We start from the raw sequence: 9343 nt of genomic DNA, 5'->3' as shown, positions 1-9343 counted from the left end.
TAAGGACGTGGAAAACATTGTGAGCGTGTGAAAAGGTATGATTTTGTAGCTTTTCAAGCCTTGACAGACACACTATCCATTTTTGTGACAAATAATATATTAAAAAGTAGGGGCTGCTTCTTCTTGGTCAAAAGTGGTTGAATCAAAAGTGATTTCAACTTTAATAAAAGGTTTGTACTTTCATTAAAAACCAAGAGATGCTTTCGAGTAACATGTTAGTTTTATCTTCATGGTGGCCAGCTTTCTAAAAGTAATCTTACCCAAGTAACATGTTACTTTTATCTTCATGGTGGCCAACTTTCTTAAAGTAATCTTACTCAAGTAACGTGTTATTTTTATCTTCATGGTTGCCATCTTTCTCAAAGTCAAAAGCCTTGTTTGACATTGTATGTGCAAAACTTTGATTTCATTTTTGTAGATATTATGATTTTCTTCACCTCTTTTTTTAACAATTTTATTTGGCATACTATATAGTTTTGATGGTTCTTTCTGAGAGCTTTGCACCCTTCCTTCTTTTTACAAACCTTTATTCCATATAGATAACTTTTTAGAAGGGGAGGTAGTATCTTTTAGAAGGGCAAGTAGTATTTATAAACATACAAACTGTTATAGATGCAAAATTCTTAACATACCTTTAAACATACATAGTATCTTTTAGAAGGGGATGTAGCATCTTTAAGCATACATAGTGTTATAGAGGTAAAGAACCCATCTTTCTACTAATATTGTTCACTATTGCCTTAATATGTAGCCTTTTGAATATGTGAGTGAGGCGTAGTGTTAGAATGTTATAGTTCCAACATATGAGAATGTGCTTTTAAAAGAAGAATTTGAGTACAACCATGTTAAGAAGCAACTCCTTATGAAGATGTGATATTAGAAGAGCTATTTGAGTATAACCATGTCAAGAAGAAACTCCTTAAAATTATGAGGGCCACTATAAAATGTTAACTTTTATTGTATGAGATACTCAAGCCTTATGAGACATACTATTAAAATGTTTTGACTGAGCTTTTACAAGAAAAGCCTTATTATAGAAGTGATTACTACGGCCACTACAAATTGTTAACATGAGTTTGTCATACCTTGGCTTTAAAAATATGGATTTAATGGATTGACTTTGATTGATAAACTTGATTTCACTTTGGCTCCTACTCTATTTGTTGAAACCACACAACATAATAAAGAAGGCACAAAATCCCATTTGCAAATGGCGTCCTACTAGTGTGCACCATTTAGAAATTCATAACTTGGTTTGCAATGTAACCTTAAAAGAGAGAGATTGTGTTATTCGGATATTGTTTACTCTTCCAACTTTGGAGCCAAAATAATTTTAAAAATAAATAAATTGTGTCTTATTTTGAGATTGTCTTATTCTGATATTGTTTACTCTTCCAACTTTGGATCCAAAAAAATTTAAAAATAAATAAATTTTTCTACTTACATCCCTTTATCAAATAACAAAATTGAGTAGTCAATCCATAAAATATGGCTCAAGAGTACAACTCAATACTTCAAATTGAAGAGAAGAAGCATTAATATAACGCTTAATTAAACGTCTAAACATGTATTTTTGCTTCTATAAGCCCAACTATAACTGAGATATCAACAAAACTATTAACAAAAGTTGTGCTGAGTATAGCCAGTTTCTTAAGGATAACGGCCATGAAATGTATGTTGTAGATAAACTGAAAATTGCTTACTCGTGCATACAAATCTACATTCTTAGATTTTAAAAACATAAGTAGAGGTTCATATGATTCACAAACTTTATGAATGGCAGAAGCTCTACTCAAGCATCACACTTTGTGTATGTGACTCATACTCATATGCAAGTCAATGTAGAGCCAAACTCTAACCCTAAGATCTTCAGTATAGAAGATCTCAAGGCACTTTTTTGGCAATCTTATTCACAATCTTGTTAATCTCTTGTGCATATGTTGCCCTGTTTGCAGCATCATACAAGCAACGACTTGTCCTCCCATGAGCAATATAATGGGTTGATGTCATGTATGGACTACCTCGTTTCATATGACCAGTCAGCCCATTAATGTGCTCATTCATAGATGTAGCACCATCACTACCAAAACAAACAATGCTGCATATATCAAGGTGAAGTTGTGATAAAAATAAATTGCAAGATTCATGTAGAGGACATGTGGTTCCTCTTTGAATTTCCAACAAGCTTAGAAAGACTGTCATAGGCTCGAAGTCCTCTATAAAAAAACGCATATACAATGAGGTGTTGTGTGAGACTAATATCAATTGATTCATCCATCATGAGACTATAGTATAAAAAAGACTTTAGTCTTTGAAGAATTTGTTGTAATAAAGCCTTGCTTATGTAATTTTTTTTTGGGGGGGGGGGCTGATAAGCCCAAAAATAAGACAAAGTCAAGGGCTTTACTCTTGAGCCCAAAGCAATTCAAGAAAAGTGAAAGCTTTACCACCATTGAAGCATATCAAGAAAAAGCGAAAACTTTAAATTAGAGGCATACAGAGAAAAAGTGAAAACTTCAAAGAAGCAGTTTTGAAATCGTTGAAGGTAACATGATAAGATCAAGCTACAACATAGTGGCAATGCCATCATGGCCATTATCGTGTTGTGGAGTCAGTGAAAGTCGAAGCAATCAAAAGAAAGTTTCTCATTTATAGGTGGAAAACCTTATGAATGTCATAGGGTTTTTTTTAAAAAGTGAGTAACCTCACCCGTCTTCGACAGGTAGGAGCCTATCACTCCTCGAACGTCTGAACTGCGTGCTCGAGCCTACCCCATGCTACCACGTAAGAGCCCCGTGAAACTCTTCCTTTATATAATATGGAGAATAGAGAAGACATAATAAAAGTTAAAACAGCCGATTTAAAATTCAAAATTTGAAAAGTTTTTTTTTTGAATTTTGAAGGTCCAAGTACACCATACTTCTAAGTTCTTAAACACCGGGTTAGTGCGTAAAAAGGGCGATTTTCTAAGAAAACCGAATCTTCGAGAAATCAGATCCTTAATGTATTTTTAAAACTTACCTGATAGATTTACAAATAGTAACAAATGTTTTTGATAAATACTAAATAGGCCGGACTTTGACCGTAGTCGAATGTTTTCAATCGTGCCGTCTCATCACCGGCGGCAAAAAATATCATTGGGTTGGAGCATGCCACGTCTGCATGCTCAGCCCTAGTCACACGCGCAGCCGTGCGACCACTGCTCCGCGCGTTTTCTAACTTGTAAGGCCCTCTTCCCACGCTCCAGTTGAACCTGGCCGGCCACGTTACGTTCACTTTTTGCAGGATGTTTACACATTAGACGGCTAACGAAAATTGGGTGCCCACTGCCCAATAGATGGGATGTAGGTCCTTAAATTGGGTGCCCACTGCCCAATAGATGGGACGTAGGTCCTTTTGCGGCTTGCCAAGTCACCATGTGCTTAGAAGTTTGACTAGGGTTCAGCTCTTAACTTTTGAAAAATCCGCCTCATCTTGAGAGGAGAGAGAAAAATGTCTCCCCCAATTTTATTTATTTATTTATAGTGGTAATTGAATGAAATTATGAAGAAAATGCATGTTGAAACTTGCATTTTCCATGGTGAGAGGGATGAAAAGACTTCAAGCTTGTAAAGAGTACCCGCCCATTTATTGTCCAGTCAGCTTTGCTTGGACATAAAAATGGAGAAAATAGTGTCTAGCTTCTGCTACCAACTGAAACCCCCACCGGCTGCATCTCGTTATAGGAGTTAACCAAAAACGTCTCACGACATGAGCACTTGCTTGTAAGGGAGGCAGGGCGATCTAGTAGGTAAAGTCAGAAGACGGTGAACCCGGGGGTTCTCGATGAAACCCGGTTTTTTAGATCTACTCAGATTGTGTCAGGGAGTACCACGCTATCAGTCTATCATGGTGAATACTCAGATTGTGTCAGGGAGTACTATTGAGAGCGTAAGAGATTACGTCAGAATTACTAATCTCCCATCCGCAGGGGTGATTTCTCTGTCTATCAATGACAACATGCATTGCATGGTGAATGTGGAGAAGCTCGTGCCCATTGAACCTTGCCGAATTTGAAGCCTCTTTGGTGAAAACCAAAGAGGCTTCAAATGGATGTAAAGATGCTTTTTGGTAATATATATATATATATATATATATATATATATATATATATATCTATTGGTCCAAAAAAAGACCTTGAGACTTGCAAGGTTAAAAAAAAACTTTTGGTAACTCAATATATATATATATATATATATATCTATTGGTAAAAAAAAGACCTTGAGACTTGCAAGGTTAAAAAAAAAACTTTTGGTAACTCGACTTACTCCTGAGCCTTCATAAATAGGTACCTCACAACTTAGCAAACTTGGGGACGCGGATGTGAAGCGTGGGAATAGGGTCTAAGAAGGAAATGAAGATGCCACGCTGGAGCCAACAAAAAATAGCAATTTATAAATGATTCACAAAGTTGCCACGTCAAGCCAGCTCACCCGCTTGTTGGCGAGAGTGCAATTACACGTCATTCTTCCACGTGTCTGCGGGACCCGCAAGTTGCAACTCAATCGCAACATTGGGAACGAGGCCGTTCAAAATGGCATTTGTGCATGTCAGCACGGCACGCTGGAGGGTGTGGAGACACAGCCATAAAGTTTTCCCGCCCGCGGCGAAAGGCGCCGCACGTGTCGGGAGGTCAATCGAGCCAGCTCAGTGCCTCACGCGCCCACGAATCCACGATTCGGTGTGAAGTACCCGGCAAGCAAGACCGTCGATCACGCGGCGACATGTGGGGCCCAGATTCAATCGGTTCACGTTCGGCGTTCGTGCGAAAAGGGCTGCTTAAGACTAGTTTGGATCGTACTTAACAGGGCGATTAGCGCAGTTCTCACAGATCAGATTCAGATTAGTGTTTCAAATTTTACAGTTTAATCGCTGAACTAAGCAATTTTTTTGGACCGTTGTGAAGCCTTGCCCTCTGCTTTTAACTCTTCCCTTTCCCCTCGCTTTCCTCTCTGCGTTTTGAATCATTTCGTTAACCACGCTATCTTCTAGCCCTTGATCTGCTTTCTAATCAAGGTCAAGCTATGGCTTTTCTTGGCGTTTCTTGCTCGTGAAGTTTCCCACAAATCTGTCGCCCGCGAGGTTTTCTTTTCATGGTTTGCTGGGAAGTGGGTACCGGTAGTTGGCTAGGCATGGCGCCGCACAGACGTGCAGAGCAAGCTTCCATGCAGTGGGCGAGCTTGGGCTCGCCTCTCGCCGCTGAAGAAAAAGAAGAAGAAGAAGGGGACTGCGATGCCCACATAGCTGGACTTGCGGAGCAGGTAGCTCAATCCATGCTAGAAGACGATGAAGAGGAGGGCAAACAGGGCAGCTTCCGCAACACGCAATCAGTTCCGCAGCAGGCTAAAGCAGCTTGGAATGCGCAGGTACAGCTGTCCTGTCTTCTTCATGCTGCTTTTTTAACTGTGTTTTTTGCGCCTGAGCTCTGTTTTGGGTTCCTTGCTGCACCTTGTGGGGTTTGCCTTTCCTAGCAATTCTCCGGGGTATCCTTGTGTTTTTGCTTTTTTACTTGCTTCCGGTGGCTTTGCTGCTGGTAGCCTTGCTTTTTTCCAGTAGCTTCTGGGCTCGCTTTTTTGTGCATTTCGTCGTATGTTTTGCTGTATCTTGCCTTTTACTTTCGCTTTTTTTTGGCTGGTTTGCAGAGTTTGAATGTTGATGAGCGAACATTTTTCTTCATTTGCTCATTTTTCCGTGGATTTCAGGTTCTATTGCCCGGTTCCTCTCAGTCTACAACCGCTGGAGTGAGTTGCTGCAACTGGGACTTCAAGAGGGCCGAGACTCTGAAGGTGCTGTCCCAGCTTTCTCCACCTCTGTTACAGAGGATTGAAAGCGAGGCCACGGAGCTTCTGTATGCTGAGCTTGTGAGGTTGAACATGGAGGAGAAGATGAGGATATTAGCTGAAACACAACAGCTTCCCTCTTACCGGAAGCCCTTCTTCAATGTGTCTTCTGAAGGTATCTCGCAGAGCATGGGCAGCAGCTTGAATCCTGCGGAGCAATATCACACCTTGGAAAGGTTGCAAAATCAGGTTGATTCTCAACTTAATGCGCATGTTAATGAATGATTAAACCTAATCACGCCCTTTTTCGCAGCTAAAACTTACGTTTCTTGAGAAATGCGCGCATGTCATCAACTTTGTGTTCAACAATCTAGAATCAATGTAATGGTCTCTCAGCGTTTGCATTGCATTTTCTCACAGGATTCATGGGATGCCCTTTGTTCACAGCAATTTAATGGTCGCAAGCTAACCGGAGGCAACACCGGAGGCAATTGGGCAGCTTCAAATTTGTACCAGCGCCCAAGCAGCAATGGGGACAGCAGGCGAAGAACAGGAGCAGCAGTGGACTACAACTATTCATGCTACCAGCAACGTTCCGTGAATGGATCCGGAATGAGGGCCGTTTTCTTGGGCGCGCCCAGCTCCCGCGAGTCAGGTGGCACGGGGGTCTTTCTTCCACGCAGCAGGGTAGGCAGCCGCAACAACATTGGCCTGGAAAGGAAGAGGCAGCCTGGTAAGCACTCGAGAAACATGGCGAGAAGAGAAACCATTGTTTTTCCTCTCAAGTTTTGGCTTTGTTTCTGATGACACAGAACGTGTCCTGCAGCTTGCTCTACAGTTCTCCTGCCCTCTCGCATTGTTCAAGCTCTGAACCTTAACGTTGAAGACACACTCTCCGGTCCTGTCTCATCGCCCAACATCAATACTGCCGCTCACAGAGGTAAATAGCTTCTTACTTGTTCACAATTAGGGCCAATGAGGGCAATTTGTCTATCAAAATAGATTTGCATTTCGAAGGTCGGTTCGGGTAAATGCGTTGCTATAGAGTGGGTTGCCTCACTTTGCTACCTCATTTCGAAGGTTAGATCTTCATCATGGGCAGGTTTTGGGTTGAGCTCTTTTGTAGCCTTACTTGCTGAAGTGGGCATTTTGGGTTATAATGGTTCATCGTATTACATCCAGATCGCAGAGATGCGCGATCTGGGCAAATTTGTTAAGCTCAGATCTGCTCTCTCGCAGCCCAATTAACTGCCTTCTCCTGCTTCTATAGCTCAGATATGGGCTATTTGCAGCCCCAATTATTTTGCCCAATTGGGCTGCCTTCTCCTGCTTCCATACAAACAATTTCCCCCTCTACTTGGAATTCCATATATTGGCTAGCTTCTGCTCCCGTAACTGGTATGCGCTGTCTTGCTCCTTAGATTTGATCAATGTTGGCCATTTGGCTAAATGGGTTCCTCTCTTGCAAGTTCGATGCAATGGCATTGTGGCAAATGGGTTGTCTTCTGCTGCTTATATCTAATCAACAGTGATATGGTTGCTTTCATTTTATGTCCACAAGTCTTTAATGAGTTAGTTACTGGTTTTCTCAAAATGTTGCTCACTCGTATAATACTTCCATAGGTCGCCTCTGTAACAGCAACCTTCTCTCGTGTGTTTTTAGGATTGCTTCTGTTCGGATATTGGCTAATTTGCTTAATTGGATCCTGCTCACCTTGTATAGTTTTCAATAGTTTACGTTCATTGGTTGCCAATATAACAGCTAGATCTAAGTAACCTCACCCTGCCCCTCTGGGTTTAATGACTTGCCTCGGACATGGGGGGATTTTTCTCACTTGGCTCCTGTGTTCTCTGCATATGGATTTTATTTGGCTACATGTATCTAGATGATCTGTGATATAAGGGGCAGTTTGCTCACTTGGGTCGTGCTTTTCTCTCTGCAGAGTTTTCATCCCCAGCTCCAACTTGGCGCAGAGACGCATATAATTCGAACAGGAGGACCGACAGCAGAGCTTCCCTGCACCATCCTTCATGTTCTCCTCTGCAAGAAGTGGTGGCTCCGGAAATCAGCCTCCCCACAGAGTGGACCTATTAAAAATCAGGCTCTATAAGCGACTAGTTCCAAAACCAGATGTACAGTATTACTTCCTAGTACTGCTAACACAAATCAAAAAGAGCTTATGTACACTCGACTTCTGATCAGATAAGATGCAACCGAATAACAAGAACAATCTGCTAATGCTCCTGGGAGTCAGTAATGGAGCCTTTTCGCCCGAGTTCTAGCTCAATAAGGCCTGTCTTGTCATGGAGATAGATATAGAGTAGTCTATGTACAATATGTACTAAGCAGTTGGGGGTGTGATTAGAAGGCGCATTCATTTTGCAGTACTAGAGAATGTGTTGGGCAACATTTGGAGGGGCGGGGGGGGGGGGGATGCATTCTTAATCAGCTCGGCGACCTTAGTGTGCCGCGTTTTGTACCTTATTTCTGAAACGATTATGCTTGCCATCTTTTTTGCTTTACCGACCAGGCTACCAACCTTGTTGTGTTGTACTCTTTTGCTGTGCAAAAATGCTCATTTGGTTTTCTTTAATGATCCTGCCTTGGGCACGATTCACGAACATTGCGAGCAGAGTGGGTTCATGGGCTCAGCTCAGGAAAAGTGTGGTGCAAATCGTAGCTACTAATCAAAGCACACGGAAACTTCGTAGGGCTCAGTCTACTGGAAATCCTATATTATTATTTTTTGTTTTTATTTATTTATTTTGAGATTTGGTTTAGATATGTTTTGATTAGCATTTATTGTTGTGTAAGTATATTTATTCTTAACAATAAGAAGCCAATCATATCATTCAGCGAAAAGTTGGATGCTTATTTTGTATTTGTATATTTTAGAGAATTTTGGGTTTGGTGTAGATATGCTTTGATTGCTATTTATTTTTGGTGTAAATATTTGTTATTGTTTACTAGTGACGGGACACCCTTTTTTTTATATAGAAAGCTTCAAGTTATATTAATAAACCGACTGATTTTACAGTCCTTATTTCAAAAAGCTTTTTAACAGAGAAACTTAACTCGACAGACTTTTTAATTGAGGACCATAATAAAGTGCATCAGTTCTTCGTCTTTAGTAGCCGCTTCCATTAATTCCCTCTTTTTTAAAACTAATAGGGCCTTTGTGTCCCTTATAACATCCATCATATCCTCATCCCACGTCCTCCATTTTATGCACTAGAGTTTCATTCAACCCTTTTATGTTGGCCAGTAGCAGTTTTGTGGTGTCCTTTAAAGCAATTTGCATTTGCATTAGCAATAGGTTTTTAGTCCTTGAACCACATCAATCTATTTTTTTTGGTCTGATTAAATTTCACATTTTAGTTGAACAACCACTTGATTCTCCCAACAACACCTCCTTCTAGTTGGGATAAGATAAATACATTGCTATAGAAAGGAGAGTGCTGGTTTGATTTTTTGACAATGCATAAACAGATGGGGAATGGTTTCCCTCTCTTGTTTGCAGCTT

At 40.8% G+C, this 9343-nt stretch overlaps 1 protein-coding gene across 2 annotated transcripts; it reads left to right on the top strand.

Annotated features, from left to right (window-relative positions):
• Nucleotides 1-4843: 4843 nt before the first annotated feature.
• On the top strand, nt 4844-8342 carry LOC147636735 (uncharacterized). Of its 2 annotated transcripts, none has more exons than XM_086800236.1 (5): nt 4844-5405; nt 5742-6068; nt 6240-6552; nt 6646-6759; nt 7763-8342. In XM_086800236.1, exons 1-5 carry the CDS (start codon nt 5133-5135, stop codon nt 7912-7914), a joined length of 1179 nt encoding a protein of 392 aa, XP_086656362.1. In that variant the 5' UTR covers nt 4844-5132; the 3' UTR covers nt 7915-8342. The 2 variants fall into 2 exon arrangements, with proteins under 2 accessions (XP_086656362.1, XP_086656361.1); XM_086800235.1 differs by having other exon boundaries at nt 4858-5405; nt 6267-6552.
• Nucleotides 8343-9343: the final 1001 nt, after the last annotated feature.

This window comes from Cibotium barometz, chromosome 7 (assembly GCF_041138505.1).
Source record: "Cibotium barometz isolate CiBa-2024 chromosome 7, ASM4113850v1, whole genome shotgun sequence".
In the NCBI taxonomy this organism is placed as follows: domain Eukaryota; kingdom Viridiplantae; phylum Streptophyta; class Polypodiopsida; order Cyatheales; family Cibotiaceae; genus Cibotium; species Cibotium barometz.
Note: the sequence above shows the minus strand (reverse complement) of the source record. Positions and strands in the feature narration are given on the sequence as shown.

What these genes read in the sequence shown, in the direction of transcription:
- LOC147636735 (XM_086800236.1), top strand. Translation starts at nt 5,133, where the DNA reads ATGGTTTGCTGGGAAGTGGGTACCGGTAGTTGGCTAGGCATGGCGCCG. An exon ending in AAGCAGCTTGGAATGCGCAG is followed by an intron (nt 5,406 to 5,741) that starts GTACAGCTGTCC and finishes CGTGGATTTCAG; the next exon opens with GTTCTATTGCCCGGTTCCTC. An exon ending in TGGAAAGGTTGCAAAATCAG is followed by an intron (nt 6,069 to 6,239) that starts GTTGATTCTCAA and finishes ATTTTCTCACAG; the next exon opens with GATTCATGGGATGCCCTTTG.